The 20,003-nt window shown below is 46.0% G+C and overlaps 1 protein-coding gene across 1 annotated transcript; it reads left to right on the top strand.

The window, feature by feature from the left end:
- Positions 1–12,388: 12,388 nt before the first annotated feature.
- On the top strand, positions 12,389–16,649 carry LOC125409950 (peroxisomal succinyl-coenzyme A thioesterase). Its single transcript, XM_048449130.3, has 3 exons — positions 12,389–13,140; positions 14,283–14,485; positions 15,811–16,649. The coding sequence occupies exons 1-3, from the start codon at positions 12,684–12,686 to the stop codon at positions 16,414–16,416; spliced, it is 1,266 nt and encodes a 421-aa protein (XP_048305087.1). The 5' UTR covers positions 12,389–12,683; the 3' UTR covers positions 16,417–16,649.
- Positions 16,650–20,003: the final 3,354 nt, after the last annotated feature.

The raw sequence follows: 20,003 nt of genomic DNA, 5'->3' as shown, positions 1-20,003 counted from the left end.
GAATGTTTGCTGGGAGAAAGGGGTGTTGGTAGTGAGCCCAGAACCAGTGTAAGCCTACATTCTACTCCGTTCATATAACAGATGCTTGACCCCAGCACCTGGCCAGACATCCTCGTGATTTCCTAACATCCCATCAGTGGAAAGAGTCACCAGCTCAGCACCTGACAGAGTTACTCTCCCCAACTGGTCCAGTGAGTTAGAAGTAGGGTAAAGTTCATGGCAGGCTCTCAACTGGGTAACTTCTGTTCAAAGCTCTGGGAAGTGAGCCAACAGCAGGATTAGCAGGACGATGTCCTTGTACCCAGACAGACAGTGGCTGTGTGGAAAATCACCTTCCATTTATGCTAACCTCTCTGAATGGCAGTGTCCTCTAAGGACAAAGGATGACGCTGTGTAAAGGGAGAGACATAGAACTGCAATTTTATATCCAATATCAGATTCCTGGGAAGACACTGGATGCCCTAGTCTACAGGCCTGGAACAAAAACATCGTCATGAATTTCAGGGTCGTTTAGACACAAGGTCATGACTATGCAAATTTCTAGAAACCTCCATCTGCTGTGCAAGTCAGGATTGAGGATGTGGAGCAGGAAGGACCTGAGGTGGACAGGCTGTGACAACCCTGCAACACGGACAGACAGTGCCGAAAATCCTCTGTGGTGACTTCATTCCCAGAGTGTCGTGTGCAGTTACTCACTGCTCTAAAGTTTGTACTTGGAAATAATTTTATCCTTAGACAAATCTTGAAAACATCTTAGAGGCCCTGATGCCCTCCACACAGGTTCCACTTTCCACACCCACAGTACCAGCTGGACGTATCAGCTGGCAAAGATGCCAGCTGTCGAAGTCGAGATGTCTGATCCCTTCAGCCCTCTGGCCTCCCCATGGTGCTGTAGTACCTGCCTGCCCCCCACTCCAAACATACAGAATAAAGCACACATATGTTTCGCAGTTTGCACCTTTTCTCTCCATTCTCCCTGTATGTTTAGGTTTGTGTAGATAAGTAGGAGACACTCCCACTAGGAAATCTGAGATTTCTGGGTATTCATATATGAAGAGCTAGTGACCAGTGGAGGGGCCAGTACTCATTTAGCCTCTTTAGTGATCAAGGAATTACGTGATAAAACATCAAAGTACATCAGAGCATCCAATAGTGACAAAGACGCAGTCACCCAACCGCCCCATTTGTTGTCAGGCCTGGGAGAAAGGCACTGCCAGAGGACAGCGGAGTGCTCCGTTGTCCAGGACGTGATCAGATTTCTAATCTAATCTAAGGGAAATGAAGATGTGATCATGGTTGTTTGTCAGAAGCAGCCCAAGCAGTCACCAGCAATCGAGTGGAACAAAAGGAGGTGCATTTCCAGCAGCCTGAGGACGTGAACCAGAACTCTAGGAAGAAGGAGTCTCCAAAGCAGCATTGGAGGAAATGTTCAAATCCCAAGACAGCACGTCCAATATCATGAGATAAAATTCACAATGAAGGCTATAGAAAGAAAGCGTTTAAAGTCTGTAAATGCCAACAAAGAAAGGCAAGAGGCAGCCACACACACTCCAGGCAGGGCCGAGGGAGAACAGGACGCAAGCATCCAGTGTCCATTTGTTTTGGCATTGTGGTGGCACAGTGCTGCCCACCTTGTGTTCCTTGGGATATTCTTGTTGTTGTTGTTGTTATTGTTGTTGTGTTTTTGTTTTTCAAGTCAGAGTTCCACTGTGCTGTCCTGGCTATCCTGGAACATGTTCTGTAGACTAGATCGGCCTCAAACTCACAGAGATCCACCTGCCTCTGCCTCTGCCTCCTGAGTGCTAGGATTAAAGGCCGTGTGCTACCATGCCCAGTTATGTGGACAGAGTTTTCCATTTCTATTGGTTAAAGACCTCACCAGAGTGAGGAAGCTGGATAGTATGGCAAGAATATGTAGTCGGGCCATCAGCTCACAAATAACAACATGGAGACTTCTTATTAATGATGAAAGCTTGGCCAACTGCTTAGGCTTGTACCTACTTAGCTCTTATAACTTAACATATATATATATGTTATATATAAATAACATATGTATATTAATATATGTTTTATCATGTGGCGTTACCTCTCTTCCACCTTGCACCTCCTGTTTCTTCTCTATCTGTAACTCCAACCTTCTTCCCAGAGTCCTCTCTGTCTCTGAAAGTCCTGCCTATCTCTCCTGTCTAGTTATTGGCTGTTCCAACTTTTTTATTACACCAACCACAGGGATACATTTTCACAGTGTACAAATCCCCCACAAGAATAGAAGGTTTGCCTTCATGAGCCTACTGCCCACTAGTTTCGTCATGATTTTTATGTTACACCAGCATTGGGTGAGGTTTCTGACTGCTGTGGATCCTTAGTGGCAGCTGGGACTGTCCTGTCTGTGGGGTAGGGGATGGCAGTGTTTCTGTTGCTATCGTTCATTTGCAGAGTATTTTCAATGTCAAAAATACCAAATATTTTTTGCAAATATCCATTGAGATTTGAGGTTCTGAATAACAAGAGAAATACAGATTTACCCAAGGCCACTCTGAGTATTTGAAGGCCGTAAGTCTTGCAGGAAATTTTGATTATTGAAAAAAAAAAGAAAAGAAAGAAAAGAAAAGAAAAGAAAAGAAAAGGAAAAGGAACAAATGCCTTTGGTTGTCACTGCAAAAAGTTTCAGTCTGTTCATTTTTTACTCATTTTTGAAGTAATGTTTAGTTTTGGTTTTGTTTCTTCCCTAGAACCTGGGCCCTGTTCTGGGAGTGAACCATTTTGGAGTTGGAGGTGACCTTTTGGAGTGTGGCGCTGGTTGGAAAGGGTTTCACTGTGATGGATCCAGCCTTTTGTAACTATGACGACCTCCCCCAGATCCTCTCTCTGGAGCATTTTGAAGAAGCTGGGAAGTTTAACAGAGACTAGTGCTTCTCCAAGCTTCATGTCCCTCCCATCAGATCTTTTCATGCTGTTGGTTGCAAAGAATGAATGCATTCCTAACGCCCACCTCTGCCCCACCACTCCCTTGGTTTTAGAGCACACATCACAGACTCTTTTTTCTTTTGTTTGTTTCTTTCCAAGTGTATGTACTGTGTGGGTGTATGTGTGGATGTAGGCACACATGTGCGTGTTTGTCTATGATAGTCTAAGGACAGTGTTAGAAATCTTTTATTGGTCTTCTACCTTATTCCCTGAGGCACGGCCTCTCAATCAAACCCAGTGTTAATCAATAGGGCTCTCCCTAGGCAACTTGCTCCTGGGTTCCCTTGTCTCCGCCTTTCTAGGCTGGAATTGCAGTCTGGCCAGCATTACATAGGTTCTAGGGGTCCAAACACCTGTAGCCTTGCGTGTGGTCATAGGTGTCTCTAGCAAACGTCTATCACTATATTTTATATTAGTAAAGATACTGTTAGTTGATACAGAATTCTAAGTTCCACGATGTTACAGTATTTCATAATACACTCAAACACTTTTGAGGATCTTGAGTTCAATGGTAGAACTAAGGAAAAGAAGCAGGTCCGTAGAGCATACCTGTTTAATGTTTGTGTTTGACATACCTCTCTTCCTTTGAGGAAGCACAGGTTAACTTTAGAGGAGAACTTGGTGACCAATACTGACATTTGTGTAATGTTTTAAGGTTTCTAGGGAACCAAGGTAGTAACTAGAATGGCTGTGGAGCTGTGAAGTCAGGACTTAACAAGAAACTAGAAGATTAAAACATTAAAGGCGCCTGGTGGTGGTGGCACACGCCTTTAATCCCAGCACTAGGGAGGCGGATCTCTGTGAGTTTGAGGCCAGCTTGGTCTCCAAGAGCTAGTTCCAGGACAGGCACCAAAGCTACAGGAAAACCTTGTTTTGAAAAAGCAAAAACAAAACAAAAAAAATTAAAGGCACAGAGAGTAAAGATACGTTTTATTTAAATGTGACTAAGAGATTGTGGCCTCCACAGGTCTCAGTGGGCTCGGGAGTGTGACAGTGGGTGGACAGTTATATTAGCTCTCCTCTTCACTGCTGTGACCAAAGTTGTAGAAGCAACTTTTCAAGGGATTTATTTGGAGCCACGGTGTGGGAGGGTACAGACTCCCAGTGCATTTTCTACAAGTGTGCAGAAAACACAGCAGCAGAATCCCCAGTGCAGCTTGCTCACATCTCATGCATCAGGCCAGGCAGTGGTGGTGCACACCTTTAATCCTAGCACTCAGGAGACAGGCAGGCGCATTTCTGTGAGTTCAAGGCCACCCTGGGCTACACAAAATTGGTCCAGTCTAAAAGAGAAACAGAGGCAGTGACTGCTCACACCTTTAATCCCAGTGCTAGGGAAGTGGAGACAGGAAGGGATATGGCTTGGTGGAGAGAGGACTGTAAGGTGGAAGGGGACAGGAGCTCAGGATTCAGTCTGAGGTTTCACAGAGAGGGCATTCAGTTGGAGAACTTGTAGAGGCAGGATGCCCCATTTGGTCTGAGAATTTCACAGAGGTGAGAACTGGTGGTGACTGCTCCGCTTCTCTGATCTTTCAGTTTTTACCCCAAATAACTGACTCTGGGTTCTTATTATTAAAACCAATTAGAAGTTGTGCTTCAGTGCATGCCCGTGAAGGTCAGACAAATTGCGAGGGTTGGGTCTCTCTACCACACGGGTTTCAGGGATGGGACTCAGGTCATCAGGGTTGGCACATTTCCTGAGCCGTCTTGTTCCCATGCTGTTTCTCTCCACTCTCTCTGAGGGTTTTAATTACCCACCTGTAGACTAATCCCTCCTAAGTTATCCTGGGTTCCTCCGATCTTTTCTTCTCTGGCAAGAGCTAACCGAAGGGATTACTCCTTCCTAAAGCACCAGAAGCCGGAGGTAGAAACCGGGAGCAGGACTTAAAGGTAAAGTCTCACATCTGTAGGTTAAGAAATGTTCTGGAGGCCTGCCCTGGTGGCGCACGCCTTTAATCTCACCACTCCGTGGGCAGAGGCAGGACGGTCTCTTTGAGTTTGAGGTCAGCCTGGATTATGTAGGGAGTTTCAGGACAGCCAGGGCTATATAGAGAGGAGGAAAAATGAAGAAGGAGAAGGAGAAGGAGAAGGAGAAGGAGAAGGAGAAGGAGAAGGAGAAGGAGAAGGAGAAGGAGAAGGAGAAGGAGAAGAAGAAGAAGAAGAAGAAGAAGAAGAAGAAGAAGAAGAAGAAGAAGAAGAAGAAGAAGAAGAAGAAGAAGAAGAAGAAGAAGAAGCAGCAGCAGCAGCAGCTCTTTGATGTCATAAACAGAGACAATTAAATCACCAACGGGATGAGGAGCGGGTATCACATGACCCACATCACAGAGATGCTCGCTCTTCTTACTCTCTTCTGCGTATATTGTTATCTTTTGTTCACACATTTAAAACGTCGGTCACTAGCTGCTGCACGTAACTCCACCCACCCAAGCGATCCTTTACTCTGCCACCTAGTGGGCAGTACTGACAACACCCCAGATGCACTTGGGTTCAAACCGTGCTGTTGCCATCTCTCCGTAGCACATTCATAGGCATGACGGCACAGTGGGAGCTAAACAGCCTCCATATCAGTTCTGGGAGATAAGGGGACGTCGTGCTGTTGATGACAGCCCAAAATGAATCCGGGAAACTGTCCACTGCGTAGATAAGAGCACAGCCCGAGTGTTCACAACCGAGCTCACCCTATTCCTGGTAGTTTTACTTGGTGTGTAGCCTTCACACTAAGTTCTCAAGTAAAATGTGTGATGCAAGGCAGGTTTGGAGTGCTCTTCTTGGCTTTGTTCATGTCTCTTAAAAGCCTGTGAACACAGGAAATAACACTGGCCCAGCGTTAGCGATTGTAGCACTTACTTTCTGTTGCTGGACAAAAAACGGCATGACCAAGGCGTCTTACAGAAGGAAGGGGTTGAGCAGGCTTATAGTGCCAGAAGAGGAAGGGTCCATCGTGGCAGCAAGGGGCAGGCATAGTGGCAGGAACTGAATGCTGAGACCTCACATATTGAACCATGAACATGAAGCAGAAAGACCCTAGGAGTGGTACAAGGTTTGAAACCTCAAGGACCACCCGGTGACATAATTCTTCCAGCAAAGTTACACACACTAGACCTGCCCCAAACAGCGCCACCAACCAGGGAACAAGAGTGCAAATACCTAGAAGCCTATGGGGAAGACTTCATTCAAACCACCGAGACAGTATTACCTAAAGAACAGACAAAGTTGAATTTACAAAGAGATCCAGACCAACTGGACGGAGGTGGTGCACGCCTTTAATTCAATCTCTCAGGAGGCAGAGGCAGGCAGATATCTGAGTTTGAGGCCAGCCTGGTCTATACTGCAAGTTACAGGACAGTCAGAGCTACACAAAGAAACCCTGTCTCAAAAAGAGAAAAAAGAAAAGAATCTATTGTCAATTGACCACTGCTTGCAGACCGATCCAGTTCAATTTGGCTACAGAACCATTCCTAGAGATTCTTGCTCCAATGTATAGGTTTTACATTTACCGTCCGTCACCAGTCACCTCACCTGACCTGAGGACAGAGTGAGCCAGAAGAGGTCCATCCTGCCCAGGAGGGGCAGTCAAACCCTGACACACAACCACATGGTTGATCACTGTGTTTTCATAGAAATGAGATCGATCAACAGGCGAATGTGGAAATGCTCCGAACCCAGGTATAGTTGCTTTTGTTAATTCTAGCAAAACAAAATGTACGTTTACACAGAAATGGGGGTCTCACACACAACAGCTTGATACTAGCCTAAGAGTCGCATAGAACTTTGAGGCCTCTGTAAACTCAGAATAATTCCAGATAAACACTACTACGACCAACAATAATAACTTGCTAAGAATACCTGTCAAGCAGCTTTCCACTCGACTTTGGACTGACTCTCCTTGATCCCAGACCCTTCTTTTGCTATTAGTCTGTATGGGTAAGAATAATTGTTTCAGGCTGGAGAGATGGCTCAGAGGTTAAGAGCACTGACTGCTCTTTCAGAGGTCCTGAGTTCAATTCCCAGCAACCATGTGGTGGCTCACGGCCATCTGTAATGAGATCTGGTGCCCTCTTCTGGCCAGCAAGCATACAGACAGACAGAACACTATATACATAATAAATAAATAAAATTTAAAAAAAGAAAAAAAAGAATAATTGTTTCAAATTATCTCATATAATTTATCTCCCCATTTCCCCTAAGAACCTGATCTTGTTGTGGAATGTATTCATACATGAATCCACATTTCAATCCTGCTTGGTTGCCAAAGCAAACATTATGCTTTGTAGAATCTCCCAGAGGACAGTAGCATTCCTTTTCACTACCGCAAGAGAAAGGGAAGAAGCTGCACTAGGGCATCATGGGTAGTGGGAGCAGACATGTTGAATATCAAGACGTGGATCATGGCAAGGGACAGGCCAGCTGTTGAGGATCTCACAAAGCCCTGTGTATTTCCTAGAACTACGGCGAGGGCGTGGATGGGCTTTTTGAATTTTACCTTGAAATGTTCCACAACATTTCAACTTTTAAGAAAAATATTAAATACTCAGAAATCACAGGGAATATGCAATTATCCTATTTTAACGAAGCATTTCAGGAGAAAGGCAGGACACAGGGGCCTGTCTGAAGTCGAGAGCAGAGGGTCTTGCAGAACTTGGGTGTGGTATAGTGCTGATTCTACTGAGAGAGAACAGGAACAACCACCCAAATCAAAACCAATTAAGTAAGTTTTATTTGCTATGCATAGGACTGTCTCTCCGAAGCGGGATTTGAGAGTACAGGCCTCCTTTTATAGGGAACAAGTATAAACTGGGGATTTTGTAACATAAAGATTTTGCAAGCTAATTTTTACAGCAGCGCATAGCCATTAGATTATTCGACAGATCATCTTGGCAGAATGTGTCAAGGTTTCTGGTCAGAACTCCTTATGGCCTCAGGGTAGAGTCCCAGTGCCTCAAACTTGAATTTTGTAGCAAATAGAAACAGCGTATTTTGACCTTTTAACAACGTGGCTTTTTACCCTAAGATGGAATCAGGATGCTTCATCAAAAGTTTCAAAGACATTTATTATGTTCATTACTAATTTGTAGTCCCGGGGACAGAACTCAGAACTTTGTACTTGCTAGCTTGGGTTCTACTGTTGATTCACGCTCCAAGCCCTTGAACGTGATATTACAGATTAGACACTCTGTTCCTGTGCATGATGAATATGGGGATTTTTATGACCCTAGATTACAGGATTTTGTAGACACGGAGACACATAGACAAGATAGATAATCCAGCAAATAGAACATTTTTATGTCAGTGCTTTGTTCTGATTATATAACAGATTTGTGGTCAAGCTGTGTAGCAATGTTTATTGGCTATCCAATAAAATTGCATAAGTAATCAATGGTCCGTGAAACATTTACTCTCTTAACCTGTGTAACGGCCGAAACAGGGCCAAAGGTCTTGGCAAGCTCTCAACTAGGTGAGTTAAAGATCAAGGTTCTGGAAAGTGAGTCAGAGGGTCCCATTAGGATAATGACAAGACTTTTGTGCCCAGACTGCCAGTGTTTTGTTTTGGTTTGGTTTTTTTGAAAACTTCTATTTTAATTAATTGTCCTTCACAGAGGCAACCTTGCTATTGTGTTTGATGTTTTTTATTTTTATGTTTGGTTTTTCAAGACAGGGTTTCTCTGTGTAGCTGTCCTGGAATTAGCTCTGTAGACAAGTCTGGCCTCTAACTCATAGAGATCCACCTGACTCTGCCTCCTGAGTGCTGGGATTAAAGGCGTGCACCATCACCACTTGGCTATATTAATAAACTGTGTAGCTCAGGTGGTTTGTCACAGGCAAGCAAACCTGATTCGTGTATCTCCTTTAAAGAATAAGTGTGAGGGTTGGATGACTCAGTGGTAGAGCCTTGCCTAGCATACTTGAGGCCATAGGTTCAAGCTCCAACACCACAAAGAAATAAAACAAGAAGCCTGGCAGTGGTGGCGCACACCTTTAATCCCAGTAGCCACTCGAGGCAGAAGCAGGCGAGCCTCTGTGAGTTCAAGGCCAGCCTGGTCTACAGGTCCAGTTCCTAGACATCCAGTACTACACAGAGAAACACTGTTTCGCTGTAGAAAAACCAAAACAAAAAAACAAAAAACAAACAAACAAACAAAAAAGCAACAAAAATGAGGATGAGGAGCTAAGGATCTGCCTGACTCCATTTTGATGAGGAGCTGAGGGACCTGCTTGACTCCTTTTTTAAAAAAAAAATTATTTATTTATTAAAAATTTCCACCTCCTCCCCTCCTCCCATTTCCCTTTCAGTCTCCCCCCTCTCCTTCCCCCTCCCTCTCCAGTCCTAAGTTTGATGAGGAGCTGAGGACCAGCCTGACTCCATTTTGAAGGATACATGCCATTATGTTGTATTAAAGGTAAGTTTCTATTTATTGCAAGAGTTGAGTCGCCCTCTTTCCTGGAACCTGACCTTGCCCATCCCAAGACCTTGACTTGATTTTGAGAATAACCTTACCCTCCCTAACCACATGGTGACCACATATTTTTTAAAAGATTTTTCTGCATTTTCTGATTGCCTCATTGTCTCTCTTCTGTAAAACTACTCGTGATCTTACTTACTTGTGATCTTACTCCTTAAAAAGGGCCCAAGAAATGAATTCGGGGCTGTTCTCTTTAACCCGACTTAGTAGGCAATCACGGGCCAGCTCTTAGGGGCAATCCAATAAAAAAAAAATCAAGCTTGCTTCAAATTTGACTAAAATTGTGGTAATGGCCTTATTCTCACTGTTGAGATTAGCAGAGCCTCAGAGGAAAAGACTCAAATAATAAATGTACCCCCACTGTATGTCCAGTGGCTTGGATCTAGAAACCCCCATCCTTCTAAGAGTTGTCTTTGAGGGTACAGAGGAGGAAGGCTCACACTAATCCTACAAGTTTCAGCACCCTCTAGGGTGCAGTCACCTCTCTTAGAGATGATCATGTCTTCCTGTTCTTGTCACCCCTTTATTTTGACAATATTTTTCAGCCTCGCAAATCTTGCATACATGGTAGAGATCTCTCTGACTCTCATCAGACTTCTCACAACACTAAGGTCTTCCACACCTCAGGACAATCCCACACCCGGAATTACCACTGACAGAGAACTGACGGTGAGTCTCTTTGAGAGGAAAGCATTTACTGAAGTGCAATACACAGGCTGCTAAAAAGGAGCCCCGCTGAGCTCTCCTGTGTCGTTCATGCTACAGGTTTATGAGGCAGGATAAGGCCTGGGCCCTTCTCTAGCCCCTCCTCTATACTCTCCATTGGCTTATCAGAAAATCTGAATACCGTAGAGTTATCTCAGAGTTACAGAAAAGTTAACGGTCTTGACTGAAAAAATGGTTGACAGGGCTGGATCGCACCCTGCAGTGAGGGCGTGAGGATTGGAATTCGGAGGCCTAGCACTCGTGGAGGGCCCAGTGAGCTGTCGGACCACCTGCAATCCCAGAACTCCAGAGGCAAAAGCAGGCGATCCCTGAGGATGCTGTCCAGACCTCAGGTTCAGTGAGGAAACCTCGGTAAAGTGGAGCACATGTATGGACACACACACATGTGCCCCCCATAAACACGCGAGGGGTAGCACAACATTGTGCATATATAAGAGCAATCAGAATCACTCCGATAGTAGCCTTTTTGCCACAGAACAACTTATATCAATTGAAAGACTTAAATTAGCTTTACTCTCTAGAACCAGGGCACCCTTCGTTCTTTACTGTGTTCCTTCCTGTCAGCTGGGGAGAAGAGGCGGGTTCTCATAGGTAGTCTAGTAAAAGCAAAACTAAAGAATGAGAACAGGATTTGTTATTTTTAAATATTTTCTTAGGTAGAGTCAGGGAGACAGAAGAAAAAGTACCGGAATGCTTAACTCCAGGTTACTTACTGAAAAGATAATAGGATTAATTGTGTAAGGAGAAAGCACATGAATTTCATTGGAATGCCACCTGCTTCCCGTTTAGGGACTCTGGTGGCCATCTCTCCAGTTTCTCAAGAAACAATTCAGTTTAGTCTGATGGGATCTCAATGCAGAGAACCATTTTGACACTTAGTTTGGTCTGTGAGTGCCCAGCACACTGCTTGTGAGAAGCAATGGTTCCCACCATTTCCCTTTAACCCTTCATTGACGTTACCTAGGCAGACATTCATTTCACTCCCAATACATTTTCCACATGGGCGGGACGTTGCCTCAGTGGGCAGCCAGGGGCTTACCTTTGCACTTTTGCTTCAGGATGTTTCAATTTGAAAATCTTACTAGGTGTCTAGTGGGATGTCCACAAGAGTCCTAAACCCAAGCCAGATCGCTCCACAACTCACTCATCAACCATCTGAATCTTTTTTAAATTTTATTTATTTATTTATTATGTATACAGTGCTCTGCCTGCAGCAGGCCAGAAGAGGTCACCAAATGTCATTAGAGATGGTTGTGAGCCACCACGTGGTTGCTGGGAATTGAACTCAGGACCTTCGGAAGAGCAGGCAGAGCTCTTAACCACTGAGCCATCTCCCCAGCTCCAAACATCTGAATATTAAGCTGCACCATTTTATCAGGTCCCTGGACTTTGGAAGAAGCCAACTTGACCTCAGAGAACTTCCTATGGCTCCCTTGACACCTGCCCTTGACACCTGCTTGGTCCCTAGATCTCCCAAGTCACTCTGAATAGTATCCCTTAGCAAAGGTGGGTCCAGGCACTCACCTCAGTGCTTCTCCCTCCTGGACCAGAGCCATTTGTGTGTCCTTGTCACTGGGCATTGGGGCAAGGGGAGAGAAAGCAGCTGTTGGGCTAATCTTGGCTGTCAATGTGACTGTATCTGGAATCAACAAAACCCCAAGCAACTGGGCATACCCGTGAGGGATTTTTCTTGATTGGAATATTTGATGTGGGAGACGCACCCTAAATCTGGGCCACACCCTCTGGTGGCAGCCCACATAAAAGGACATGGGAGAAGGAGCTTTTGCTTTTTGGCTGCTGGTCCTCACTCTCACTGGCCAGTTTATCTATCCTGTCCCTGAGCCATTCCTTCACTGGAGTTAGAACCAGCTTCTTCAGGATTCTACCGTGGACTGAAATGGCCGCTCTATCTAGAGCTTCCCTGGGACTCCAGCACCGGACTGGGATGGCTGAGACATCCAATCTTGTGGACTGAACAACTACCAGATCCTTGACCTTTCCGTGGGAGACAGCCATTGCTGGACTACTCGAACACAACTTGTAAGTCAATCTAATACATCCTCTGTGTGTCCATCCCTTCAGTTCTACTCATTTGGAGAACCCTGACGGATACAGCGAGGGGTCTTTCTCAGTTTGCATGCTTTCTCTACTGGGGGCTGGAGCATCCATGGAGGGTTTGGGCAAGCTCAGAATCTGAAGACTGAAATGGTATAAGGTTATAATTTATTACAAAGTTCTTGCTGTTGGTTTTGTTTTATATTTTAGAAAGCTGCTGAATCCACGGAAGGATCGGACTTTGCCTTGATTCATTCACTTGGTGTCATCACCAGTCATTTTCACAACACCACGTGGGAGTGGCGAAAAGCAGAATCCTCTGGCCTCCTGTGAACCAAACTGTTGACAGACCTTTGTTCCTGTCCCTCCTTTGTCTGGGCCCTAGAGACCAACCAGAGCAGCTCCACAGCAGGCCAGGCTACTCTCCAGATTCGCGCACTCTCCAAGGCTTCCAGCTCCAGTTCCAAGCTCCCCATGGCGGCGACGCTGAGCCTGGAGCCCGCGGTCCGCAGCTGCTGGGACGAGCCACTAAGCATCGCCGTGCGCGGTCTGGCCCCCGAACAGCCCGTCACGCTACGCGCCGCCCTGCGCGACGAGAAAGGCGTTCTCTTCCGCGCCCACGCGCGCTACTGCGCCGACTCCCACGGCGAGCTGGACTTGGCGCGCGCGCCCGCGCTGGGCGGCAGCTTCGCGGGGCTCGAGCCCATGGGGCTGCTCTGGGCCATGGAGCCCGATCGGCCCTTCTGGCGCTTGATCAAGCGCGACGTGCAGACGCCCTTCGTGGTGGAGCTGGAGGTGCTGGACGGCCACGAGCCCGACGGCGGGCGGCTGCTGGCGCGGGCGGTGCACGAGCGTCACTTCATGGCTCCCGGGGTGCGCCGCGTGCCCGTGCGCGAGGGCCGTGTGCGCGCCACGCTCTTCCTGCCTCCAGGTGGGTGAGTCGGGTGTAGTGGGGCGCGAGCGCCAGGCCTGTGTCTCCAGCGGCGGCCAGATTTGGTACAGTTCACTACCCCACAGATCTCCCCAGGTAGCATGGTTAGGAAAAATAATAGACAAGGAAGGAGACTGCCACATTGCCTTTCTCTCTTGTCCTTGATCCACGCAGTCACTTCTTCATGTCCAGCTCCACAGCAGATCACACTTCAAACTTCAGTGCCTTCCTTACCAAGAATCAGCTCTTTTTTTCTGTCAGTAGACGTTCTCTCTCTCTCTCTCTCTCTCTCTCTCTCTCTCTGTGTGTGTGTGTGTGTGTTTGTGTGTGTGTGTGTGTTTCTCTGTCTCTGTCTCTGTCTCTGTCTCTCTCTCTCTCTCTCTCTCTCTCTCTCTCTCTCTCTCTGTCTGACTCTCAAGTGTTAATGCCACAGGACAAGTGTGTATGCTTTGTGTGTGCTATGCTCATGGGTGGTCAGAAGAGGGAGTCAGATCCCCATGAGCTGAAGTTACAGCTGCTTGTGAGCCCCAGTCCTGGGCCCTGGGAAATGAACTCCTGTCCTCTGAGAGCACAGGGAGCTCTCACAACCACTGTGCCATCTCTCCAGCCCCCACTTCCCGTTCTCTGCAGCCCTCCAACAGAACACTAGGAGTGGACAATCTAAACCTTGCCAGTCTTCCTTCCAATACATACTCTTTACCCAAAGGTTTAACCACTTTCCACTCCAACAACAACCCATTTGTAGAAGTGTGCAAATAGCTTATCACAGAATCAGCCTCTGGAATGGTGTTATTTATAGCATTAATCCCCTAAAACTGTGCAATTGATTTACAAACAAAACACACACACACAAACCACACCTTTCAGTGTTCCGTGGAAATTTATGATTTTGTGTTGGGCTATACTCATAACTATCTTGTGGTTCTTGGACCAAAGTTTGGGATCCATAAGAGGATGAAGCCATCCATGAAACTTAGATTTTTCTAATTCTAAAGCTCTTGTGTGTGTTGTAGTAGTGACATGAGGATCTGTTTTATTGGATCCACAGAAACCAACTAAAAACAATTTAGAAAGGTTTTCAAAAGAGAAACACATTCTTTGCATTGTGCGATGATTTTGCCCTGTCATTTCCCCCTCTGTAGGAGAAGGACCCTTTCCAGGGATCATCGATGTCTACGGTGCTGGCGGGGGCCTGTTGGAATACCGAGCCAGCCTTATGGCTAGCCATGGATTTGCTACACTGGCTCTGGCTTTTTATGACTTTGAAGATCTCCCTAAGGATTTCAACATCATGGAAGTGGACTACTTCGAGGAAGCAGTGTGCTACATGCTCCAACACCCCAAGGTTCTCCTCTTGCCCCCATTTAGCCAGGCTCCCTGGGAATATCTGCAGAGGTGGTTGCCTGCTTCAGGGGTGCCGATGACTCTCTGTTCTTTGTTCATGGTCGAAGTGTCTTTGGGAGACTTCCTTGACTTTGAGCATCAACATTTCCCCTTTCTCCATAGCTTCCTGGTGTGGAATTCTTCATAAGAATCATGGGAAGTTTCATTTCATAATAGTAAAATCCCTCTTGACATGAAGATTAGGCTTCTCATTGTTATAACCTTTCATTTTCCTCTCACATTTAGTCCCAACTTGCCCACCCTTTTCAGAGGTTAAGAACTTCTAAGTTGGACTTTGAAGTTCATGAAATTAATTTTTTTCCAGTATTAGTTGGACAAAAGATTCAAATCTTGGGCCAAAATGTCATTGCTTCATCCACGACTCAATACACAGCCAAATAAAGGCTTGGTTCAGACTCACTGTGAATGAAGTCTTAGACTTGACAGGCTCCCATGTCTCAGCATTTATAGCCAATTCTTCAACGTGACTGTGTAGGCTTGTTTGCCATGGTTCAGCAGATATTCAATATTTATAAAGACCCTGTGCCCTCATGGTGGCACCTACTGTATTCCTAGCACTCAGGAGACTGAGGCAGGAAGATTGAGAATTTAACAGCCTAGACGTATAACAAAAATCTATCTTAGAAAGGAATAGTATCTTAAAAAGAAAAAGAGGTTCCCTGTGAGCTGATGTAGAGAGTGGAGCTAGCAGCCTTTCCAGCTGCAGTAAAAACTTTGTTTTTATTTTATGTGTGTGGGTGTATTGCCTGCTTTTGTGTCTGTCACCACATGCATGTGGTGATCCCAGAGGCCGGGAGAGGGCAATGGATCCCCTGGAACTGGAGCCACAGACAGTTGTTAGCTGCCATGTGGGTGCTGGGAATCAGACCAAAATCTTCTGGAAGAACAACCAGTATGCTTGACCACTGAGCCATCTCTCCAGCCTTTCTAGTTGCATTTTAGGGTGCTTGGTAAGTTCTTTTTTAGTAATATTTTTTGGGGTGTGCATGTTCCACAGCACACAGGTAGAACGAGGATCACTTGGAAGAGTCAGTTCTCGTCTTCCACCTTGTAGTCCCGGGATTTAACTTGGGCCGTCAGATTTGGCAGCAAGTACCTCTACCCTCCAAGGCATCCCCTCAGGTCTTGAACTCTCTATGTAGCTGACTGACTTCGGACTCCTGATCCTCCTGCCTCTACTTTACAGTGCTGAGATCCTAGACATTTTCATCATACTTAAGTAGATACATTTCTGACTCTTACATTTTCTTCTTTTTTTTTCCCTAGGTAAAGGGCCCAGACGTTGGACTTCTGGGTCTTTCTCTGGGAGCTAATATCTGTCTCACCATGGCGTCATTCTTGAAGAATGTCTCAGCCACCGTTTCCATCAATGGCTCTGCATTCAGCGGAAACCATCACATACACTACCAGCAGACCCTGATACCACCACTGGGCCATGACCTGAGGAGAGCGAAGGTTGCTTTCTCTGGCATTCTGGACATTGTGGATATACGGAACGATCTTGTGGGAGGCTGTGAGAACCCCAGTATGATCCCGATAGAGCAGGCCAAGGGGCCCATTCTTTTCGTCGCTGGACAGGACGATCATTGCTGGAGGAGCGAGCTGTACGCTCTGATAGCCTCGGAACGGCTGCAGGCTCGCGGAAAGGAGAGACCGCAGGTAATCTCCTACCCTGGGGCTGGCCATTACATTGAGCCTCCTTACTTCCCCGTGTGCCCAGCTTCTCTGCACAAATTAGTGAACAGAGCTGTGCACTGGGGAGGGGAGGTCAGGGCTCACTCCAAAGCCCAGATAGATGTGTGGAAGCAGATTCTGACCTTCTTTGGCAGACACCTGGAGAGTACCCAGGGCAGAGCTTCCTCTAGATTGTAGTGCGTTTGTCTGTTAGTAGACATGGTAGGTTCAAGGTCACACTTTGATGTTCAGTAACTTCACGTGGATCAGTTTTCTGCCGGATAACATTAAATTCATGTTTGGGGCATTCATGGTTTATAGGTCACTTTACTGAATAAGTTTTTAGTCAATGCAGTATTTTACTAACATAACATGTGCTTGTGAAAGATTCAGATGCATGTGATACAATGATTAAAGTTTTTAAAAAAGCAGCCCCTTATTAAAATGTATGCTTTCTGTTAAGTTTGGGATTTTGATGGTGGTTGTGGTGGTTGTTTTGCGTCATTGTTTTGGTTTTTGGGGTTTTTTTATTTGTTTTTGGTTTGTTTGTTTGTTTGTTTGTTTGTTTTTTGAGACAGGACCTCTCTGTGTGGCTCTGGCTGGCCTGGAACTTGCTATGTACAGGAAGCTGGCCTCAAACTCACAGAGATTATCCAGCTTTTGCCTCCTGAGAACTGGAATTAGAGGCATGCATCGCCGCCTCTTCAGTTAATGCTTTGGCTCATAGTTCAGTTTTAAAGACAGTGACTGTCCTGGCTAGTTTTATGTCAATCCAACACAAGCTAGAGTCACCCGGAAGGAGGGAACCACAATTGAGAATGCCAGCTGTAGGGCATTTTCTTAGTACCCAGAGGGGAGGGCCCAGCCTTTTGTGGGTGGTACAACCCCTGGTCTGGTGGTCCTGGGTTCTATAAGAAAGCAGGTTGAACCAGCTAGTAAGCAAAATTAGCAAAATCTTGGTGTCCTGAGGCTCTTTGTTTCCTCTTTAGTTACTTGCTTACTAACAAGCCTCTGCTTGTGGAGGTTAAACAAGTGATACATGTATGCATGTGAGCATGTACATATATGTTTGTAGGCAGAATTTTCCTATTCTGAACACCTGCTCCCAAATAACCAACATGGAAACTAAATATAAATTCTAAATGCTCGATCAATAGCTCAGGCTCATTACTAACTAGCTCTTACATTTTAAGTTAACCCATATTCCTTATTTATGCCCTGCCACGTGGTGGTACCTTTATTAACCAGGCATGTTCATCTCCTGCTCCCTTTGCATCTGCCTGGGGACTCCTCTGACTCCACCCTTCCTCCTTCCATTATTCTCAGTTCGTGTTGAGATCCAGCCCCGACATAAATTATTTCTTGAACCAGCGTGGAGGTATGGGATTAATTGACACACAACTCACATGACTTTATCGGGAGGGAGTTTTCAGGGATCCCTCATGAAATCCTGAGTTCACATCCTGAAAACCCACCCGTGTTTCTTCTCCAAACAGCTTTTATACCAAAACGTAAACTGAGGGGGAAATTCTTTAGCATTCTTTATCCTAGGTAGCCGGGAAAATGACTGTGGTCACATCCACACCTTTCTTTGCCCATTTTATCATGTCTTCCTACCTATGACTGCTCTGTGTGCCTGCTCTGTCACACAGACTGGTAGACTGAATTAACTCCCAAATGTCCTCCCAAATTACAATAGAAGGAGCAGAGTGACATTAGCCTATCCTGACCACGTGCTTTGGCTGGTGTCAGGTTGGCCCACTATCAGAGGGCTAGGTGGCACCTTCTATGTGACAGGTACAAATTGTGCCCCGCCAGGTTGCTCAGAATTTTGACTGTCATACAATGTAGAAATATGGGCCTACATAATACGGCCCCTATAAATTCGGCTTTCCCTCCTAACTTTATCTTGTTCTGCTACTGGCCAGTCAGTTTGTTTATTAAACCAATTATAGCAACATATATTCATAGAATATATGTACAGAAGGGTTATTCCACAGCATATTCTGCAGCATAAACAAATTAACACTACTTTGTCTAGTTAAAATAATATTCTATAACAGGCCACCTTATATTCTCTTTTATACAACTTATTGTTTGCATGCGTGGCATGCTCTACTTCAAACATAATGGGCCTGGTTTAGTATTACAAATATGTTGAACCCTAATATCATGGGGTGTGACAGTCAGCCCTAACCTGATGGCACTGTGTTTTTGCCTGCCCAGAAATGAACTGCCCTATCCCAGTCATTAGAGTGCTCACCCAAGTAGTAATTTACACAGGTTCCCATCTTTATGGGATGCTAACCTTTGCTCTGGGATGCCTAGAGATTCTAGGGGCCTGCGGATGAGTTAGGAATGGGATAATGGGCTGCAAGGTATTAACAGCTGCGCCTGAGAAAGGGGTCAGATTGTCTTTTTATGACTTTATAACGGGAAAGCAAACAACGGAGGGGAGTAAAACACTTCCTGCCCAGCTGCGGGTTCCATGGACAGCTGGAATGCGTGCCTTTCTGGGGTCCGCCTTAGAAACCCCACCTTTAGCCCCTTTCCACGTGGCATGCTGTATTGGCTCTAAGGTTGTCACCCTTCTGCTAGCAGAAGAATAAATTCATCTAATCTAAACTTGAATTGAGTCTAAGTCCAGTTTCTCCCACAGCATCTGGAGGTCCTACTGAGATCCCTGGGAGACCTCAGACTCAGGGCTGGAATCTGGGACAGATTCCACCTAGGGAGCCTGTAGAATGGGAGAGGCCCTAGGGAAGCCCATGGCCATGACTGACACAATTTAGTGGTCACACATTTTAGTGTGACACACAAATTTAGTGTGTCACAATTTAGTGACACAATTTAGAGCATAACTCTGAGGGAGCAAGTCCAAAGTTGACTTAAGAGGTCCCTGGGAGGCCAGACTATGACCACCGAAAATTTGCAAATTGGAATCAAAACAAAGTAAGACTGCCAGCCATGCACATCTGAAACTCAGACTGAGCGGTAAGTTGTTCTGTTTTGAAGTCTGGACATCTGGAGACACAGACCTTTGGAGAGACATTTGGAGAGACACAGACAACCTCTGTCTCACAGGGACATAAGGGCTTTGCTGTGACAGACGTTTGCAGGTTTGTTTTGGTTTTGGAGTGTGGAAGGTGTAAGTATTACAGCCCTGAGGGGAAAGGCTTCCCCAGTGGAAGTGTCACAGCTCTGAGGGAAAGGTTCCCTGGCAGTCAAAAGCCAAGGATTAACGCAAAGTCATACCGCAAGCAAACCTCGCACAAGAGATTTACTGGGAGGGAAAACCCCAGCAGAGTGGCTGCCTCTGCTTGGTGAGAAGCAGCAGAGAACTGAAAAGATGTTTATAAGGGGGTTTATATAGTGTTTCTTGGGGGGTGGGGAGCTGAACTTTCTAGGTGATCTGGGATTATGTGGCCTGATCTCGGGCATTTTTTTTTTCCTGTACAGAGGGGCCTGGCCACTCTCCTGCCTTGCCAGGCTGAGAACGGCTGTTACAGCCATTAGAGAAGTGGGGAAGGGGAGACCTGGCTGTTGGAGCTCCTCAGGGCCCAGCCATTGGAGCTCCTGGGTGGGAGCTGGCCACTCATGCCTCGAGTAATCAGGCCCAGCCTGCAGTGTAGTCCATGGATAGAGCCTGGTGGCCAGAGGTCTCCAGGGCAGGGCTTACAGGGGGTCTCTGAGCACTGCAGAGAAGGCCACGCCAGCTGCCTGAGTTGGCATGAATAACTAACAGAAGGATTTTGGAAATTTAGACTAGGAAAGAGGTTGAACAC

The sequence above is a fragment of the Myodes glareolus genome, chromosome 11 (assembly GCF_982192425.1).
Source record: "Myodes glareolus chromosome 11, mMyoGla1.1, whole genome shotgun sequence".
Lineage (NCBI taxonomy): Eukaryota > Metazoa > Chordata > Mammalia > Rodentia > Cricetidae > Myodes > Myodes glareolus.
This window is presented reverse-complemented; position numbering and strand designations above follow the sequence as displayed.